A 22480-nucleotide genomic window follows, 5' to 3' on the forward strand; every position below is an offset into this window, starting at 1 on the left:
TTGTACTGAAATTGAAATTAAATCGAAATCATGACTCAGATCAGAGCAGCAAAGCAAAAGGCTCAAGCTAATGGGAGTGCTGTAGCTCAGGGATGAACTGAGGGGGGGGGGGGGCAGTTGCCCTCTGAATTACAGCCTTTTAAAATCCACCGCTTGCTTGATGTTTGTGGAGCACTCGCGTACGGGACATGATATTGCCGTGGGGGGGGATATCTTTGTGTGTGCATGATGTAAGGACTAAGGAAATCAGACGACAACTCAGCATTGTTATGGGCCTATATGAGAGCTTGAAGGATCTAAATTGAGGGGCCATCAAGCTCTCAGCTGCCCACATCAACGCCAGAGATTGCACTTGGTCATCATGCAACACAGCGGCAACCCCCAAGGCAGAATGCGCTGGAGTTATTGCGGTACAAGTAAACACATGGGTTGTGTTAGGGTAGCTATGAATAGGAACAGGTGCATGTAGTATACTTGTGTGTACACCAATGCTAGGAGTTTGGTAAATAAATTTGATGAATTTGAGATATTGCTCAAAACATCAAAGGCTGATATTGTTGGGATATCAGAGACGTGGTATCACACAGATATAAGGAATGCAGAACTGGAATTTGGGGAGTACAATATGTACAGAAAGGATAGACAGAATAGGAAGGGAGGGGGGGTTATGCTATTAGTTAAGAAACACAAAATCCAAGGAAGTGAAGCCAGTCGACATTGCTGGACAGTGCAGCGTCGAGTCAGTTTGGTGTGACATAAGCATTGGGAGATCAAAATTGAGAGTAGGAGTGTGCTATAGGCCTAATGACTCTGATGAGTATAATAAGAAACTGTACAGGGAAATAGTGGGCCAGTAAATCAGAGTCTTATAATGGGGGATTTCAATTTCCCAGATATTGACTGGAATTTGTGGGTTAGTCACTCACACACTAGCAAGGCTTTTGTGGATTTATTGGATGATTGTTTTCTACATCAGCATGTTCCAGAGGCAACTAGAGGGAGTAATACTCTTGATTCGATTATCAGTAGTGATTCTTCATGCATTAAGAATTTGCAGATAAAGGAACCACTAGGTGGCAGTGATCATAGTGCGCTGAAGTGGGATTTACTCAAAGAGGTAACTACCATCAGGGGTAAAGGGAAGGGTTTTTTCTTTCATAAAGGCGATACGATGGTCTGAGACAGTATTTAAATTCTATACAGTGGGACCAACTGATGATGTTACCAACAGCAAATTCAAAATGGGAAGCAATCTAAGAACTTATCTTGGAAGCTACTAGGCTTTACATACCAACTAAGAAATATTGTTCAAGGATTAGGCCTAAATGGATGTCAGATGAACTAATGAGAAATATGGCAGAGAAGAAAAATGCATGGGATACATATAAATTAATGGGTGACATAGAAGCCTATGATAGATATCAGTTGGTCTGTAACCAAGTCACAAAGGAGATTAGGCAGGCAAAGCCAGATTATGAGAAATCTTTGGCAAAGGATGCAAAGAAAAACAGAAAAGAGTTCTTTACCTATGTAAACTCTAGAAGGAAAGGGATGAATCAGATTGGTCCACTGGATATTGATGGTTCAACAGTTGAGGATCCTGCTCAGCTGGCTAACAAGCTAAACGAGTATTTTTCATCTACATTCACACATGAGGAGTTATTCAGGAAGGGGAATGCTAGAGGTGAAGTAAACTGGCAGTGAGCTAGATGATTTTGTAATAAATGAGAGGAAAGTGGAGGAGAAATTGTTGAGGATAAACATAAAAAAGGCACCTGGGGTGGATGGGATCTATCCAGTTATATTAAAGGAAGCGAAGGAAGTAAGCAAACTCTTAGCCATAATTATGAGAGCTTCTTTGGACTCAGGGGAGGTACCCATAGACTGGAGATGTGCAAATGTGACCCCAATTCACAAAGGAGGATCAAAGGCTGACACAATTAATTATAGACCTGTGAGTTTAACTTGTGTTCCAGGAAAATTAATGGAGGTACTGGTTAAAGAAGCACTGCAGGATCATCTAGACAAGACTTCAGTTATAGCTTGGACACAGCATGGTTTTGTTAAGGGGAATTCTTGCCTGACCAATTTGATTGGGTACTATGATGCAGTCACAAAAGCTCCAACAGGATCTGGAAAGGTTGAGCAGATAGGCTGAGAGGTGGCAAATGAAGTTTAACATTCACAAATGTAAAGTACTACATTTGGGGAACAGTAACCCCAGAGCAACGTATCAACTCTGTGGTACTACATTGACAGTGGTAGAGAATGAAAAGGACCTGGGGGTAATTGTGCAGGCAGATATGAAGTTCTCTGAGCAGTGCAGATGGGCTGCAAGAGTAGCTCATGGTGTCTTGTCAATGATATACAGGAATTTTTCTAGCAGGGATAAGGAGGTGATTATTACCTTGTATAAGGCAATGGTCAGGCCACACCTTGAGTACTGTATACAGGTCTGGAGGCCTCATTTTAAGAAGGATGTGGAGCTGCTGGAACAAGTACAGAGAAGGGTAACAAGATTAGTGAATGGAACAAAGGGTTGCTCTTACAAAGAAATGCTTAAGTTTTGCAAATTATAGTGTCTAGAGACTATTCACCGGCGAGGTGATCTTATAGAGGTGTATAAAGTCTTGAATGGTTTGAATATGCTCAATGCCAATGGGATTCTTCCTCTTGCTCAGAATAATCACCTGAGAGGGCATAAATTCAGATTGTGGAAAGACAGATGTAGGATAGATGTCCGGAAATTTGCCTTTAGCCAGTGGGTAGTTGGTTAGTGGAACAGACTTCCATCCCTTGTTGTGGAAGTTGATAGGCCTAAATAAATTAAAGGCTCAGCTGGACAGGTATTTCGAACAAACAGAGGGGTGAAATGGGAGTGGGTTTTTTTTTTTTTTTTTGGATGATGATGCATAAGCTTGCTTTCTTGCATCATATGCCTCTACTAATGCTAATGTATTTTGCTCTTGTCAGATTAATATACACTGTGTTGTAACTCTTGAGGAAAATATTCATTATCCCTGCAAGCATTTACTGCCTGATTTACTGCCATTTACTACTCATGGTTGGTCTAGGACTTTTGCAGAAGTGGGATACATCACATTTAACACTTAATGGTATCTTATAAGCACTGTTTCAGAGACGGTGCCGGATTAAGGCACAGGCTAGCAGGGCACCATATTTTACAAATCACACACACACACACACACACACACACACATTAAAGGAGGTTCCAAAAAATCTTTCGGCCCAGGGTTCAAAAATACCTTGGTCTGGCATACTGTTCATAGATTGGGTGCAGTGCCAGAAAGTTCAGAATATTTTCTGTAATAGGAAAAAAATTCTGTTATTGTGCATTCTTGGCAAGGATGTTATGGCTACAATTCAACACATGGATAAATTATTGTAATTATCTAATGATTCATATAAGTTGGCTTTCTTGGTGGTAGCAGTGTGAACCAGTACAGGGATAACAAATAATAATTTTTGGCAATATGCTAAAACAACTCCAAATATAAAATTTTCAGGAAATGTCAGATCTTTATGTGTGTGGGGGGGATGGTATTTGTATTTTTACTTGTTAAATTTGTGAAACTATACAAACTTATCAAAGAAGCATTACTCACATTTTTAGTAATAGGTTAGACGAAGTGACTTACACATAAATGGCATTACTTTAAAAAATCCAAAAATCTTTTTAGCAAGTTGTGGAGATATGTCTTTCACTCTGTTGTTATTGGTTCTCTGATATTTCTGCTCCAGAACTATTATTGCATCTCAGGATTCCTACTGAAAGAGGTTCAGACAGTTAATTTACAATTACACTTATTCTTTAACAATTCTGTAACTGTAACTGTAATCTCTCTCTCTCATAATCTGAACGCTATAGTAATTTCTACTATCTATATCCTACATCACTTCCTCCATGCATTGCTAATCTGCCCTTTAACCTATCATATCACCCAAATATTTTCTCATCAGAAGATTGTTAAATGCAAGCTTGGTTATATTGTGTCATCTCAATCACCTGTTTTGACCTTTACCCTGATGTTGGGATTCATGACAAAGGAGGTGTACAGAAAAAGTATTTTAGATTCACCCATTATCAAACTGAACTTTTGGAGACTTCTTATTTTGAGGCATAGTGAAATTTCAGCATAAAGGCTCAAAACAGATGATACACAGTATGTCCTTAATATGTAAAGCCATTTCATTAAGTATAGCATAATTATAGATGGAAGAGAATTAGCCTGGATTTATGTCAAGGATAGTACTCAACATGTTTAGTTTCTTATGGCAAGTCAAAGCTGGTTTTTACATGATCTAAGAAGTCCAGGTTTTAAAAATATGTTAGGAAATGGTTGATTAACTATGTGTGTGGGGGGGATGGTATTTGTATCTTTCCAGTATTTGTATTTTTCCAGTATCTTTCAATAGAAGTGCTATACTGAAAATTCTAGAAATCCTATATATATATTTTTTTTTAAATCAAAAACCCCAAAACAAGAAGTATTAGAGCCTATACTACTTAGTACGGTGCTTGAGTTGGAGGTTGAGAATACGAAAGAAGATATTCTGTAGACTGTAATTTTCAGGAAACACGCTTGAAGGAAGGCTGTTCCAGAAAATGGCAGTCGAATGAATAAATGAGGAAGATGAAAAGTTGGTTCTGCGAGTTGGAAGTTGGACAGTAAATGGATGTTGGCTGGTGGCGGCACATGTTCGGACTGTTTTGAAAGAGAGGGCAGGAATTATAGAAGCCACTTCAGAAGAACACTACCCATGGAAGTATATGTAGAAAAGGCATGCAGCAGAAACAGAAGGTCTAGGAGACAGAGTAGAGAAACTCTGTAAGAGATGAGTCAATAATTAGTATAACGGCCCTATTATGAATGGAATCTAGAAGCCTGAGAGAGGTTTTCGGGCACCACCCCAAATCTTCCATGCTAGGGAAGATTCGCAATTTGTGCAGAGTGAACAGCTGTGTGGAAAAAAAAAAGGTGAGAGCAAAAGAGAACACCAAGTTTTTTAGTGCAGACGAAGAAATTTGTAATGTGCTTATGCCAAGAGAAATTAGAAGTCAGGGTAATCCCCAAAAGATATCATCTTGCCTAGAAATCTGAGTGTCACCAAAGATAAGCATAGGAGCAAAAGAATTATCTGGAGATCAGCATTTAAGGAATTGGTAGCGGATATTTGAAAAGTTGAAGCTGATTTAGGAGGGCAAGGTTTCTCGAACTGGAAAGTGGAATGCAATGTGCTATCAGTGACAAAACTAGTCAATGGAAGAAGGTCATTAAAATACAAGAGGAAAAGAGTGGGGAAAAGAACTGAACCTTGGGGACAAACCAGCATTAGTGGAGAAGTTACAGGACAGAGCCATCTACCATAACCCTCAGTGAGCAATCAGAAAGAAAACTGGATAACCAATTACAAAAAAACAGTTGGCAAACCATAAGATAGAATCTTGTTTAGAAGACCTTTATGCTAAACACGATTGAAAGCCTTTGAGATGTGAAGGGCAACTGCTTGTGTTTCACCAAACTTTTCCATTGAATTTGCCCAAAAATGGGTAACATAAGCCAGAATATCACCAGTGGACAGACACTGACAGAATTCATACTGGCGATTGTTGATCAGATGGAAGGTTTCTAGATAGTTTAAGAGTGGGCGGTCAATTGATTTCTCCATAACTTTAGAAAGGGTAGAAGTAATTGCAATGGGACAATAATTGGATGGGAGGGATTTGTCATCCTTTTTGGGAACTGGCCAGATATGAGCAAATTTCCAAGTAGAAGGGGGGGGGGGAAGAAATAGAATAAGAAAGTGAAAAAAGGTGTAATTTCAGGAGCACAGGTTTTGAGAACCAGTGGAGAAATACAATCAGGACCTTGAGCTTTCTTACCATCATGACTCGCCAAAATCCTTCTGACGTCCTTTTGATGGAAGACCACAGGAAGAATTGAATGGAGCATGTTGGGAATGGTGGGAGGTGTTTTACCAAAATCGTTAATACACGAGTTGGAAGAAAAATGGGATGTTAGCAGGTCAGCTTTATCCTTGGATGAAGTGACAACAGAACAGTCTGGTTTTGACAGAGGTAGGAGCAGAGATAGGAAAAGGTTACAGCCAATAGCTTCGGCAAGAGACCAGAATGCTTAGCTACCATTATGGCAAGAAGCAAGATTTCTACTCGTAGCCTGTTCAAAATCTAGTTTGGACTGATTAATTACTGCTTTACAATTGTTGTGAGCTTTGGTGTAGGTAGAAAATGAAACGTGAAAAATGAGAAACAAGCCAATTACGATATACAACGTTTTTCTCTTGAACAGCCTTAGCACATTTATTGGAAAACCAAGGTTTAGATAAAGGATGAGATTTTAAAATGGAGTGTTGGATAAAGGATTCCATTCTTGCAAGAATAATTTCACTGACACGATCTGAGCAAACGTTGACATCAGAAGTTTTGAAACAGTAATCCGACCAAGGAAAAGAAAGCTCGCAGGTCATCCCATTTTGCATTCTTGTAATGCCAAACAACACAAGTTTGGGAAATAGCAGTGAGATAAAGGCTCCACTGGAGAAGAGACAATCACCAAGTTGTGATCTGAGGTGCCTAAAGGACCACTCACTTCGACCATGTACTTAGAAGGGTTATTTGTGAGAAAAAGATGAAGCGTGTTGGCTGTATGGTTAGGATTATCCGGTATTCTGATAGGTAAATTAACAACCTGTGCGAGGTCATTAGTAATTGCAGAAGCCTCAGCATCTCGACCAGCTGGGTCAGTGGGACTAGAAAGCAGAAGCCAGCTGGAGTTGTGAACATTAAAATCACCAAGGAAAATTACTCACTGTTAGGAAAGTTGGACAGGAGAAAGTCGCAAAAAGAGGAAGTCAAAGAGATCCAAGTGATTAGTGGAGATGGGAGAACGGTAGAGACAACATATGAATTTGACAGAATGAGGCAGAGATTTTAAGCAGAGAAGATCGAAAAGAGGAGGTTCTAAATTACCAAGTCTCTGACAGGGAATATTGGAACAGACATATGCACAAGTACCGCGTTTGTGGCAAAAGGAATCATACAGGGAATAATTTGGGCAACTGAGATGAGCAGTAGTTGAATCAACTGATAACCGAGATTCTCTCCGAAAAAGTACATTGGGTTTGGCAGACTGGAAGTGGACATCGTTGAGATTAGAACTGAGACAATGTATATTTGTGAAACGAACTAGGAAGTGTTTCGGAGGTTTAGATCTTTTCGCAGATAAGCTTACTCTATTAGTTTGACAATTCATGGTGAATTCGATAGTACGAAAAAGTGTAGGAGAGGGAGACCATGCTGTATGAAGTAATAAAATTTTTGTAAGAATACACCCAGATCCTCGACATTACGTGGCCTCGACACACATACACCTTCTCTGACTTCCTCCAGTTACTCTCCAGTCACATTAGCTGATCCGGAAGCCTCCTAGAGAATTACCAATAGGTTCGGTCCCGTGTACCTAACTAGCGGCCTGCCTGCGAACACCGCTTTAGAGCTGTATCCTCTAAATGCAAGGAAGATTGGATCTTGCCATGATGTCAATCATAACCCCAAAAGTCATCAGTCATACTGAAATGGAAGAAATGGGGAAGGGTTGACTGGAACTTAGTTCTAGAGTCTAAACATGGGTTCCACCACTTCAAGCCTCCAATAAGCAAAGTGGTGGTATTGCACCGGTTAATGAAAGGGGGTTACACGTGGGGGTTATATCCAGGATTACTAACAGTCTCACCATCATTAAGGTGCAAGCAGAGGATTTGGCTGTCACAGACTGTCCAGACTTCACTGAAATTGGGTCCACTCGACTTGAGTGTCACCGTATATCAGTTACATCAGCATTTGACTCCCATTGGCAAGTACAGCTTGTCTGGCATATTTGAGAGAATGTCTGTGACAACGTCAAGGGACCAAATAATTAATTAATAATTTTTGATTGTATTAATTAATTACATTAATTATTATAAATTATTAATAATTGTGCAAACAAATTAAATTTATGCTCATAATTATATGAGCATAAATTTAAAATTAGTGGCATCACTCATGTCTAATTATTGAAGTGCACACCATTTAGATTCTATAAAAGCAGATCTAGTTGTTACATTCTGGCTTCATGGTATGGAAGAGTGGCCAGTATACAATTGCTGAAGCATGTGGATTTTTTGATTGACACTTTGCTCGTTGTCAATCAACACAGGAGATATTCTAAACTAAATTTTATAAGGTTATGAATTTCTAATACACTGCAAAAGATGTTTTATATTCAAGAAGTAATTGAAATGTCTTTTAATATAAAAATCAATTGTAATGACAAATTAAGCTAAGCTATATCTAGGATCTATAAAAATCAATTTATATTGTGTTCATAACAGATTTAAAATAAAGGAGCATCAGAAAGTGAACAGTTCAAATTATTTCTTGTCAATTTTTTAAACTTATACATTAAGTTGCATTTTACTCCATTTACATGAGTGTACATGTTATATTTCAACTATTAGCACAGCCAGTTACAGGTTAATGTAGTATTACCCTAATTCTCTTAACTTAATTCAAGACTAGGTTAGCCATATTCAATTTTGCAAATGCATAATAATACTAATATAAAATGCATACACAGTCACAACTGTGACAGGATGTGTGTTGTGTACTTAGCTGTAATGTTTGTTTTATATTTGCTTCCCTTCTCCCAAAAAAATTAATTTAAACTTTATTCGTCTGAATGAAAGAAGCTTATTTAGTAGCTTTTGTTTCTTTCTCCCATTAGTTAAACACAGAGTGGGCTCAAATAGAAGCTATCAATTTGATTAATGATGGGTCTGGTCTAGGTTTTGGAATAATAGGTGGTAGAAGTACAGGTGTTGTTGTGAAAACAATACTTCCTGGTGGTGTTGCAGATAGGGTAAGTGGTATTAAATTTAATTACTTCAGTACAGAAATAGGGGAGTGTTATAATGTAAGTAGACAGTTTTAAATGTAGACAGAAAGGGTAATTAAGTGCTGCTGAAATTTCATATTACATCCAAATCTTGTTAATATAAAAAGGGTATAAGAAAAAAAAAAGTTGAAAAAGTAAGTAAAGTGGTGCTATGCATTAACAATGGACTAAACATTTGTAGTGACAAATTAAAAGCTCTCTAATTGGGTTATGAGTTTATGCAGTCATTGGGGGAAAACACCTGAAAGCATTTAATCTTTATATAGAATGTTGCCTCATCTTGTGTAAAAACAGATATTTGCAAATTGTCTGGTTCTTGAAAGGTAAAAATAAGTTGAGTAGATGACAGTAACAAACCCATTACAGAACCATAACATTGAATTGCCTATATATATAGCAGTGGCAAATGATGCAAGAAATCAAGCTTATAGAGCATCAGCCAAAAATAACTGAAAATTTTCCCATTCCATATTGATCCACTCTAGTAGTTTGTCTAGTTCTTTGAATTTATTTAAACTATCAACTTATACAACAACATACACTGTGCTGCCACTTTATTAGGTACACCTACCTAGTAGGATGTTGACCCTCCTTTAGCCTTCAAAACAGCCTGAATTCGTCTAGGCATGGATTGAACAAGATGCTGAAAACGCTGTGCAGGAATGGAGTACAATGCAGGCATAAGTGTGTCACGCAGTTCCTTGAAATTCGACGGAGGTGTAGGCCTGCAGGAAACAGCCCTTTCCAGCTCATCCCAAAGATGTTCAATAGGATTAAAATCCAGGGACTGAGCGGGCCACTGCAGCAAAGAAAAGTCAATGTCATGTTCCTGGAACCATTCCATGATTCAGGCTTTGTGCACCAGTGCATTATCCTGCTGGAAGTAACCATCTGACAGAGGATAAACTGCTGTCGACATGAACAGATGCACTTGGTCAGCAACAATGTCTAGGTACGATGTGGCATTCAGACAATCTATGGGTATCAATGGACCCAACGTGTGCCAAGAAAATATTCCCAACAGCATAACACTGCTCCCACCACCTTGCACAGTAGTCGTCAGACATGACGGGTCCATGGATTCATGTTGTTTTTGCCAAATTCTGAGCCTTCCATCAACATGATGCACCAGAAACTTTGACTCGTCAGACCAAGCAACTGTTTTGCAATCCTCGATAGTCCAGTGCTGGTGTTGCTCTGTGCCCACAGGAGGTGTACTCTCTTGTTCTTCACTGATAACAAAGGTACGTGATGTGGCCGTCGGCAGTTGTAGCCCATTCGCAACAAAGTGCGACTAGTGGTCCATTGCGATATTTTGTTCTGCACACCAAGATTGTATTCTGACATGATGTGTGACATTGTGGCCCGTCTGTTTGCTTGCACAATTCTAGCTCTCTCATCAACAAGCGATTTTCTTCCACAGGAGTGCCATTGAGAGGATTTTTTTCTGTTCGTTGCACCATTCTCGAAACACCCTTGAAACTGTGGTACGTGAAAAGTTCAGGAAAACTGCTGTTTCGGAGATGCTTTGTCCAGCTTGTCTTGCACCTACTACCATGCCACGTTTGAAGTCTGTTAGATCACTCCTTTCCCCCATTCTTGTTATGGTTTGTACGCTTAACTGAGACTAGAAAAGGTTGTTCTGCTGCAATTATATCCCCAACTGTGGTCATGTGACTTGCAACGTTGTGGGACAAACCATTTGTGTGCATAGCAAGGGCGTACCTAATAAAGTGGCAGCACAGTTTATGGAAACTTGTTCTAACAATCAACCACCCCCTAGCTACAGGCAAACTCACAAAGATCCATTCTGCAACCATCCTTCAGTTTGAATTTGTGCCTGTTCATGTGTGATCTAAGGAAGGATCCCATCAGCATTGAGCTTTCTCAATCCATTCAAAGCCTTAAACACCTCAGATTACTTGCAGGTGTCTAGTCTCCCGATGCTGTAATTTGCAGAATTGAAGCCTTCCTTGGTAAGAGCACCCCTTTGTTCTACTCACCAGTCTCATTGCCCTTCTCTGTACTTGTTCCAACAGTTCTACATCCTTCCTAAAATGAGGCCTCATGCAAGATGTGGCCTGACCATTGCCATTATACAATGGCACCTCCTTATTCCTGCTATAAAAATTTTTGTATATCATTGACAAAACCCCATGAGTTGTCCTGGTAGCCTGTCTGCATTGCTCAGAGAACATCATATATGACTGCACAATTACCCCGAATTCTTTCATTTTCCAATTTTTTTTTTATTATAAACGTTGGTGTCAGTAGTTTGACACCAATGAAGGTGTCACACAATGAAGAAATGATTGTTGCAGAAATATTTGAATAGAGAAAGTCAACACTGTTCAAATATTTCTGCAACAATCATTTCTTCATTGTGTATTTTATTATTGTTATTATTAGCTGTATGGTACAAGGAAGTCTGCGGCTTATGCTGCACCAGCCAAAAAAAAAAAAAAAAAATCTGAATTACCCCGAGAGAGGGATTGAGTGTAGAAGGGAATCACTAAGAAAGAGAAGAATGATGATATCCAGCTCAAGACTCTGGTTGTGCCAAGCTCATACTCACCAGATGTGAGCCTCTGGGATTAGTGTCAGAGGTTCCCAAACTTTCTTGGTTCACGGCACCCTTAGTGTCTCTGTGATTTTTTCACAACGCACCTAGACCAAAAGAAATACCTAACAGTTCCGTTTATTAAGTAATTAGGTCCAAACAACTTAATAAGAAATGTTCAAACTGAACTACCTCGAGCTAATAGTTTGCGGGGTATCCAACAGATGTCGAGTATCGCTTGTTTTCCTTCGAAAATTTTAAATATTATGTGTCGCACAGTTTGGGAACTGCTGTTTTATGCAATAAACATTTAATTCCATAATTATTTTCATTATCTTTTACATTGTCTACAGTTAAAAAGCTATTTAAAAGGTATTTTTAAAATTCTTTATGAACATTCCAGAAAGTCGAGGACCAATTATAATTTTCCTATTGATTATTATATTCGATTATGGCCTTTCCATTTGGTGCGATGTGCTTGCGGGACAAATTAATCAAGTTAATCGAGGCCAGCCTGTATATAGGACATTTTTGTTATCCCAGGGGATATTGAGGTTGATGAATTTTTAAATGCAAAGGTATTAGTAGCTGTAGTACTAGATAGTATGAACCAGAGCTGTAATGCTCAATATATTCTACGTTGATTAGCATTAGTAGAGGCATTTGATGCAAGAAAGCAAGCTTATGCAGCATCAGCCAAAAAAAAATAATAATAAAGTAAAATAAATAACAAAAAAATAACCACTTCCACTTCACCCCTCTGTTCGTTCGAAATACCTGTCCAGCTGAGCCTTAAACTTATTTAGGCTATCAACTTCCACGACAAGGGATGGAAGTCTGTTCCACCTACCAACCACCCGCTGGCTAAAGGCAAATTTCCGCACGTCTATCCTACATCTGTCTTTCCTCAATTTGAATTTATGCCCTCTCAGGTGATTATTCTGAGCAAGAGGAAGAATCCCATCAGCATTGAGCATGCTCAAACCATTCAAGGCTTTGTACACCTCTATCAGATCACCTCACTGGTGCCTAGTCTCCAGACACTGTAATTCGCAAAACTTAAGTCTTTCTTCGTAAGAGCACCCCTTTGTTCCATTCACTAATCTTGTTGCCCCTCTCTGTACTCGTTCCAGCAGCTCTACATCCTTCTTGAAATGAGGCCTCCAGACCTGTATACAGTACTCTAGGTGTGGCCTGACCATTGCCTTATACAAGGGAATAATCACCTCCTTATCCCTGCTAGAAAAATTCCTATATATCATTGACAATACACCATGAGCTACTCTTGCAGCCCGTCTGCACTGCTCGGAGAACTTCATATCTGCCTGCACAACCACCCCCAGGTCCCTTTTATTCTCTATCAGTGTAGTACCACAGATTTGATACGTTGCTCTGGGGTTGCTGTTTCCCATATGTAGTACTTTACATTTGTCAATGTTAAACTTCATTTGCCACCTCTCAGCCCATCTGCTCAACCTTTCCAGATCCTGTTGCAGCAGCATAGTGTCAGTAGTGTCCTTGACAACCCTGCCAACCTTCGTATCGTCTGCAAACTTGGACATTAAGCTTGATATACCATCATCAATATCATTTATAAATACAGAAAACAATAAAGGACCCAATACTGAACCCTGAGGGACTCCACTAATAACATTAGTCCATGATGAGCAGTGTCCATTAATTACCACTCTCTGTCTTCTCCCCCTCAACCACCCCTTTATCCATAGCAGCAATTTGCCTCCAATGCCACACTGCTCCAATTTGTGTAGCAGTGTTCCATGTGCAACAGTATCAAAAGCCTTTCTAAGATCCAAGTATATAATATCAAAGTTATTCCCTGCATCCAGTTCTTTTGTAACTGCATCATAGTATCCAATCAAATTGGTCAGGCAAGACTTCCCCTTAACAAAACCATGCTGTGTCCGAGCTATAACTGAAGTCTTGTCTAGATGATCCTGCAGTGCTTCTTTAACCAGTGCCTCCATTAATTTTCCAGGAACAGAAGTTAAACTCACAGGTCTATAATTACTTGTGTCAGCTTTTGATCCTCCCTTGTGAATTGGGGTCACATTTGCCCATCTCCAGTCCCTGGGTACCTCCCGTGAGTCCAAGGAAGCTCTCATAATTATGGCTAAGGGTTTGCTTACTTCCTTTGCTGCCTCCTTTAATATAACTGGATAGAACCCATCCACCCCAGGTGCCTTTCTTGTGTTTATCTTCAATAATTTCTCCTCCACTTTACTCTCAGTTATTACAAGATTCTTTAGCTTACTGCTAGAGTTGAGTACACCTCTGGCATTCCCCCTCGCTGAATAACTCCTCATGTGTGAATGTCGATGCAAAATATTCATTTAGTTTGTTAGCTACCTGAGCAGGGTCATCAACAGTTGACCCATCGATATCAAGTGGACCAATCTGATTCATCCCCTTCCTTCTAGAGTTTACATAAGTAAAGAACTCTTTGCTGTTTTTCTTCGCATCCCTTGCCAAGGATCTCTCGTAATCTGCCTTCGCCTGCCTAACCTCCTTTGTAACTTGGTTGTATCTTTCATAGGCTTCTGTGTCACGTGTTAATTTGTATGTATCCCATGCATTTTTCTTCTCTGCCATATGCCTCATTAGTTCATCTGACATCCATTTAGGTCTAAATCTTGAACAATATTTCTTAGTTGGTATCTAAAGCCTAGTAGCTTCCAAGATAAGTTCTTTGAATGCTTCCCATTTTGAATTTGCTGTTGGTAACATCATCAGTTGATCCCACTGTATAGAATTTAAATACTGTCTCAGTCCATCGTAGTTGCCTTTACGAAAGCAATACCCCTTCCCTTTACCCCTAATGGTAGTTACCTCTTTGAGTAACTCCCACTTTAGAACACTGATCACTGCCACCTAGTGGTTCCTTTATCTGCAGATTCTTAATGCATGAAGAATCACTACTGATAATCAAATCAAGAGTATTACTCCCTCTAGTTGCCTCCCGAACATGCTGATGTAGAAAACAATCATCCAGTAAATCCACAAAAGCCTTGCTAGTGTGTGAGTGACCAGCCCCAAATTCCAGTCAATATCTGGGAAATTAAAATCCCCCATTATAAGACTCTCTGATTTCAATCAATATTTGTAGATTTTTCTTTTTGTTATTTTACTTTTGTTATTTGCATGGATTTGGAGAAAACCCATTGAACTGATGTTATTGGAACAGTAAATTTTTGTACAGATTAATGCCACATTAATATTTTTTTTTATCTTCAGTTTTATTCACTTATAACTTAACCCTCTTCAAGAGGATTGTTTGTTTTTTTTCTGTTAAGCTAAGCCAGCTGAAGTGTCTCTCTATCATTTGAAATTCAAATGAATTTGATTTTTTTTCCATCAACAAATAAATATTGTGATTTATTGAAATCTTTCCATTACATCCATCACTACTTGCAGCTACTCTTTTAAATTTATGTCCTTTTATGTGTTGTCTGGGAAAGGGCAAGAATGCCCTATATTTAGCTTACTCAGTCCAGAATTTAAAGCCTCAAATGTTTCAGTCAGAACTCTTGCTGGTGTCAGGTTTTAAGATGCTGCAATTTAAAAAAAAAAAAGTCTTTCTTGGTACAAATATCCTTTGTACTCCTGACTAATCTTGTTGCTCTTCTTTATACACATTTCAGCAGTCTACATCCTTCCCAAAATGAGGCTTCCAAATCTGTATGCATTACTCAAGGTGCAACCTAGCCATTGCCTTATACAATATAATTGCCTCTTTTGTCCCTGCTGGCAGCATCCTCTTATATCATTGAAGAATCCTGTGAACTTCCCAAAGCCTGACTTCATTGCTCAAAGAATATCTTTCTGTACAATTACCCAGTGTCTTTCTCATTCTCTAGCACTTTGCATGTGGTTCCAGCTAATTGCCATGCTATTCTGAAGTTACACAATTTTACCCAAATATAGTAACTGTGAGGTAGTAATATTGCTATTCAAATGCAGATGGGTTGAAAGGTGGCAACTGAGATTTAACATTTATCATTGCTAATCCTAAGTTGTCACTTTTCAGCCAATCCTGCTTAATTTGTCCAGATCTTGGCATAGTATAACCTGATTACTGTCATTTATCCTGTTGGGTCTTTTGTATCATCAGAAAACTTGGACATTAAAATTGATTCCTTCCTTACTATTATTAATAATATTGAGAACAGTAAGAGACACAGCACTGAATCCTGAGGGACTTTACTAATAACAGTCCAAGAAGAGCAGTGACCATTAATAATCACCCACTAGCTTCTGCCTTTAACCATCTTTATCCATAGCAGTAACTTTTCCCTAATGCCACACTGTTCCAATTTCTGGAACAGTCACTTATCTGAACAACAGCAAGAGATCTACTGCAATCTAAGTAGATGTTAATTTTTTGCACTTGGTTTTTCTGTAACCTAATAGTAGCTAATCAGATTTGTTCAGACAGTCTCTTTAACAAATTTGTATAAATGTTTACATAAAAATACAGTTCTGGAATTATTTTGTATTTTAAAGACTACGTGTAATCTTATTTTTTTTATTTTTTTTTAAATAGTGGTTTACTAATCATCTGAACTGGTTGTGGATTGACTTGTTTGGATAATTTGTTTTCATGCAAATTTTAAAAAATCTAAAAAAAAAAAAAAAAAAATCCCCATTTACTAGTTGCTGGTTAATTGTTTTATCAATTTCAGCCACTCCCCAACTTACGTAAGGGTTGCATTCGGCGGAACTCTATGTAAGTCAGAATCTCCCTAAAATGCTTATGCAGCAATCACAAATTTGATTGAACCAAAAAAAAGAAATGTTCGATGAACATGTAAATAGAATTATTTATTCAAATTTTTTTTTTTTTAATCTCATGTGCAGGAATAATTACAAAAGTGTACAAAATTACAAAGATTTCAAAATTATAAAATTACAAAAAGAAAGAGGAAGCAGACATAACATCAGCAAGCATGGTTGCCATAATTAACTCTCCAGCTGATAAGCATACTGCTGTGGAAGTTGAGGGCTGTGGAGATTTAGAAGGAGTTTTTCCAACATATCACAATTTTTCTGCAGCTGCAGAATTGGCACTGGTGACTTCACCGCATACTTTAATGTTTTGAAAACCAGCGTGATGCTTGAACCTATTAAGCCACCCATTGCTTGCCATGAACTTGGCTTTGGGTTAGCCGTACTTATCGTTATCTTCATAAATACTTCTTGCTTGAATGGCCATTAGATTCAGGGGCACTTGTTTCTGAATCTGATTTTCCATCCATATTATTAATAGCTTTTCCATTTTCGATATAGAACCTGAATGCTGTTTTCTGATCACTGTTGATCTTAAATGCATTGATCCTTTAACACGTTCTTTTATATGTGCTTAAAATAGTATTCACTGTTAAAGCAGAGAGAGAGAGAGAGAGAGAGAGAGAGAGAGAGACTTAATTCTGTGCAATAGATGAAAAACTTTGTCTTGCTTCATACTTCTTAATTAATCATCTTCATTTCTAAATTAATTTTGTTTTGTTTTCTAGCAGTGCCAGTACTTGCACTTTCCATTGGTCCCCTTCCCTTCACTATTGAATAAGTAAATAGAAATGAAGAGAAGATTCTGAAATTTTGTTTTATTATATGATTGAAGATTTTAGTGAAGGGGAAACACATTTCATCATAATAATGTAAAACCCCACAATTCCAGTTATCGAGATTATTGCAAATGCAATAGGCGCCTCCGTAGCCAGGTGGGAAGGAGCAGCAGTGCGTAGCACACGCTTCTTGATTAGACCGGGGTTCGAGCCCGTCACCACCAAATACGGAGGATGCGGAAAGGTCAGGGAATGACCACCGCATATTCCCGGAGCAATATGGCCTTAGTTGCTAATGCTCCTAAAAACCAAACAACAACAAGCAAATGCAATAAGATAGAGTTTACTACCCGTTTATAATTAGATGCACTAACAGAAGAGCCCAATAAACCAGAAAGTGCAAGTTGTTTTATGGTAGTAACCTCCGGAAATGTGTTTTAGAAAAATATCACAAAGATGTTCGAAAATTGATTCTTATATTTGTGATGAAAGTGTAGCACAATTTCCATTATAAAAATGATCTTTTAGAGAGATAAATAGTTTATTTATATGGCGAAAATTAACTTCCGAGGTCTTGGAATATGTTACCAAAGTGTTATTGGGTTCACATTACATATTGCCATTTATTCCTATGGGATGCAAAATACATTTTTATGAATTTTTTTTAAGTTTGCACCAGCCGGCAAAAACGTATGTAAAGTCGAATTTCCATATGTTGAGTATTACTTAAGCTAGAGAGTGGCTGTACTTCAACAAGTGCAGTGGGATGTTAATTTGATGGGAGGGAGTTGTCACCCATTTTTTGAATCTGGCTGGATATGAGCTGATTTCCAAGCAGAAGGAAAAACACCAGTGGAAAAAACACCAGCCAAGGGGCACAAGTTCTGAGAATAAGTAGAAAAATACTATCAAGAGATGGTAGTACTTTCTTAGCATAAAACTCTTAAGTTTTTCTGATATCCTTTTGATGGAAGACCACAGGAGGCACTGAATGGAGCTTACTGGGAATGGTAAGTGGTGGTTTACCAAGATCATCAATACAAGAGTTAGAAGAAAAGTAGGATACTAGCATGTTGGCTTTATCTTTAGCTGAGGTGGCAATAGAACCACCTGGTTTTAACAGAGGCAGAAATAGAGATGGTTGAAAAAGTGATACCATTATTAAAACTTCTATTCAATTTCAGTTATTTTTGAGAGGTTGTGCAACACATTTGTTTAGAGACTTATGCAAAATTAACTGATTGCAGACACTTTGTTGGTAGCAACTGCACTGCCAGTGCTTTGGTTGAGTAACTGATAATTATGTAATCTGTGTCCCCACCATGACACTTAAATACATTCATGAATTAAATGATCAGCCAGTGTTAATTATATAAAATATTTGAAGGATGATATACAGGAATTATGAATTTACTTAATTTAACATTATACCAAATTTTGAAAAGAGCTTGCTAAAGCCTCTTCCCCCCCACACAGTTAAATTTAGAACTAAAAATGTTTTAGTTCTAAATTTAACTCTCAGAAATCTGGATTGGAATAACTCACTTGAGAATACCGTTAAAAATTAGTTCTACATTAAACCAGGTAGAACTAGTATACAGCATCAGCATTTCCATCACATATACTTTTTTCAAAACACTAAAACTAATCTAACTAAAACATTTTAATATTTATGGAGAAGCTTAAGCTTTCATAAGCTTTTCAAAGAGTTTCCAGAATATTTTATTTGATTTTAGATTGACAAAATTTTTGGAAAGTTAATAGACAGATTTATTATCAGGTATAAAAGAGCAAATAAAGTAACAGAAGGTTAAGTGCTACATAAAAAATTTAAATAAGTTAGCAATTTATGAAAACGAATGGATTCAACTGTTTTATTCCTGTTTACAGAAACTTTATTTTATAACAGGTTACACAGTAATATTTCCACAATATGCTACTTTATAATTACTTTATTTAGTATTAAATAGTTAAAAAGAAAGCTATTCATTATGATTTAAATGAGTGTCTGAGAAGTGTTTATTGTATCTGTCAATTTTATTTAATTGAAAGAAAATAAGGCTCTGAAATCTTGGGAAATTACTTTGCAGCTCAGGGTTACTGAGGTTAGCCATTTCTGTATTCTATATAAAGAAATTCCTTGGTACCATACCTCAGAAACTCAAAGGTGCTACCAAATGATAAGGATTGTTGCATAAGTTTTGTATTAATATACAAATGCCAAGTGGTATTAACATACAAGAGTGCTAGTTGCATACAGTAGTAAAATTTTGACTAATAGTAAATTTATATTATTATCACAACAGTTATTTTATAATTGCCAAATACTTTTGTAAAAAACAAAAATCAGCCACATCTTCCAAATCTAGAAATAAAAAGGTTTTTGCCTAGCTGTGGCATGGCATTTAGTTTGTGATAAAGCAGCTCTACCAGTAATGCACATTTTTCACACCGATTTCCATGTCAATTAACTTTTTATCTAAGAAGTTTAGCCTTTTAGTCCTTCATATTCATACCACTCACTTCAGCAAAGCAGAATTTTATTCCTTTAAAGTTGATTATCCATTTTGTCTACATGGCTTCCAAAGCAACATACATGTGACTGCATTGCATATTAAATTTAAACAACGTAAAATCATCTTTTGCTGTAACTGTTTATTTAATGTTAGGATTTATGAAATGAAACAATTTCTATGAAGTAATTAAGTTTAACATTATCATAATTTGAGGCCTTGAATAATTATAAATTAAGTGGTTTGAAAAATCCAGTAGTTGAGATTTTCAGAAATATATTGCAGATTGTAGAGAGAACTGGACATAGTGTAGATTAGAACCGAGGGCAAATATTTCAAAAAAAAAGTTAGAACACACTTCATTATCTTGGATATTCATGATGAAGTGATATGAAAGTTGGGAAACTTGTTAACTGCTATAGTTTAGATATGGCAAGATGTGGGCCTCAGTAATACTCCCCTTCCCTCCCCAATATGGACTCAAATTGAACAAAAGAGAAAAAAAAAATGTGACAGTAGCAGCAGTATTTTACATTGCTGACATAGATGCTTCCTAAAGAGTATTGACAGTGGCATATGATGCAAGAAAGCAAGTGCATACAGCATCAGCAAAAAAGCCAACACTTCCTACAGCACTTGTCTATCCCTTCTAGCGGTTTTAGTTCTTTCTTGAATTTATATAAATCTACCTACGTGTACAACGCTAGATAGTTTGTTCTAACAATTGATCACCCATTGTTGAAGGCAAATATTCACACATCTGCCATTGCACAGCAGATGTGCAGTATCCTCCTCAGTTTCAATTTATGTTCTCTCACATGTGCTTTGGGCAAGAGGAAGGATTCCATCAACATTGAGCTTACTTAATCCATTCAAAGCCTTAAACACACAGTCAATCAGATTTTCTTGCAGGTGCCTAGTCTCCAGGCACTGAAATTTGCAGAGCAGCTGACCCTTTTCCCAATAAGAGTACCTTTTTTGTTCTTCTTTCAGTAATCTCTTTCCTGCGCCTGTACCAACAGATCCACGTCCTTCCTAAAATGAAACCTGTATGCAATGCTCAAGATGTTACCCAACCATTGCCTAATCCAGTGGGATAATCACCTCCTTACCCTGCTTGCAAAATTCCTTCGTATCACTGACAAAACCTGACTAGTCCCGGCAGTACATCTTCATTGCTTACAGAACTTCATATCTGACTGCAAAATTCCCCAGGAAATGTCACTAATAATATTAGTTCAAGAAGAGCAGTGCTCATTGATACCCACTCAACCACCCATTTACCCATTGCAGTAATGTTCCGTTAATGCACACTGCTCCAATTTGTATAGCTGTATTATGTACAGCAATCTTTTCTTAAATTTAAGCACACACAATCACTGTATAACATGTTACTTCTACAACTGTTTCACTCTAACAAGATTAAGTGCGAAAATCCTCGCACATAACTTTTTTTTTTTTTATAGTTGTTGGTGCATCAGCTTCTGTGGCCATAATGCACCTCCCAAGGTTTTTTTTTTTTTTTTTTGCAGTACTTTGATCCAAGCCCGAGGCGGGATTCAAACCCACGACCTTTGGGTTGCCAGGCAGGCTTATATAACATGGTTTCGCTCTAACACCGTAAGAGAATTGTTGCAAACCTCGCATAACACTGTATTTTTGAGCTTTTGTGCAGGGGAAACAACTCTGCCTTTATGTTGCATGTAATTTTTCAACATTTCCATTCTTTTTTTGCAAATCACCACTTTTGGCTCGCTAATCATTATGCAAAAAAAAAAAAGGGAAATCCCCATATTTTACTTTGTTGGGAATGTAACCCTGTGTTAGGTTCTGTGCTATTGAATTTGTGGAAAAAACTAGATTTCAAAGTTTTCACTATTGGATACTACCAGGCCATCCAAAATATTTAAGTTATCCAAAGGTTGAAGTAACATTCCTACCACCTTGTACTACTTCTTTAATTAGATCAAGGCATTAATCTATCTTTGAAACTCATTACATCAGAAAATCTTTACAATGGATGTTGGAAAAATTTGATTCCAAATTGAAGTGATGGAAGCATTTTTCAATTGTGGACTGTATCGGAATCAGCTTTAACACTCAGAGAAGTAAAACCGTCAACATTAAATGCGTGTTTGGAAAAATGTATGGTCAGAGTCAGTTTATGGTTGAACCAGCAGAAAACAGAATTGGGTGCAATAGTAGAAGGGAAGGTTTTGATATAACTACTGAAGCCCTCATGGGTAGCACAGTTGGTAGAATCGCCATCATCCCCACACCTGGTGGAAAAGACCTAAGTTTGAATCCTGTCGATGATGTTGGATTCAAATTGGAATTTTTATGGGTCTTTTTCACAACGTGGCTGAATTAGTTGGTCTTAGGTGAGGGTAGCATGGTTTTTCCTCCCGGAAAAAAAATCTGGGTTTCCGTCCAGAAAAATGGAAAATTGACCTCAAAAACACACAGAGCCTTAGTTGCCGATGCTTAAAAAAAAAAAAAAAAAAAATTTACTGAAGACGTTCAAGAATTACTGATAGAAAAGGAGGCTGGCGAAGGGGATTTGTTGAAAATGGCATATTACAGTCTTATTATTATTTTTTTTTTAATTCAGATTCTTCGACTGAAAGGATCCCAAAGTTCAAAAGGGAGCTTCAAAAATGCTTGGTTCCATACAATGAAATTTACAAAGATCAAGCAAAAGCAAATAAACCAAGATTAATGATTTTTTTTTTTTTTAAGAAAACTGAGGAGACATGACATGAAATTTAGAATGGTGTATTTTTATTTGTTTTTTTAACATTGTTAACGAAATGGTGTATTTTTGTTAGCTCTTAGAACTCCCTTTTT

At 37.6% G+C, this 22480-nt stretch overlaps 1 protein-coding gene across 1 annotated transcript in view; it reads left to right on the forward strand.

Moving 5' to 3' along the window:
• Positions 1 to 22480, forward strand: part of LOC150078990 (patj homolog) — a 946782-nt gene that overhangs the window by 272734 nt on the left and 651568 nt on the right. The window contains exon 7 of the mRNA XM_090382912.1: positions 8808 to 8942. Coding sequence (XP_090239038.1) covers positions 8808 to 8942 — 135 coding nt within the window. The remainder of the gene's footprint in view (positions 1 to 8807; positions 8943 to 22480) is intronic.

This window comes from Mastigoproctus giganteus, chromosome 10 (assembly GCF_048544385.1).
Source record: "Mastigoproctus giganteus isolate SK-2022 chromosome 10, ASM4854438v1, whole genome shotgun sequence".
Taxonomy (NCBI): domain Eukaryota; kingdom Metazoa; phylum Arthropoda; class Arachnida; order Uropygi; family Thelyphonidae; genus Mastigoproctus; species Mastigoproctus giganteus.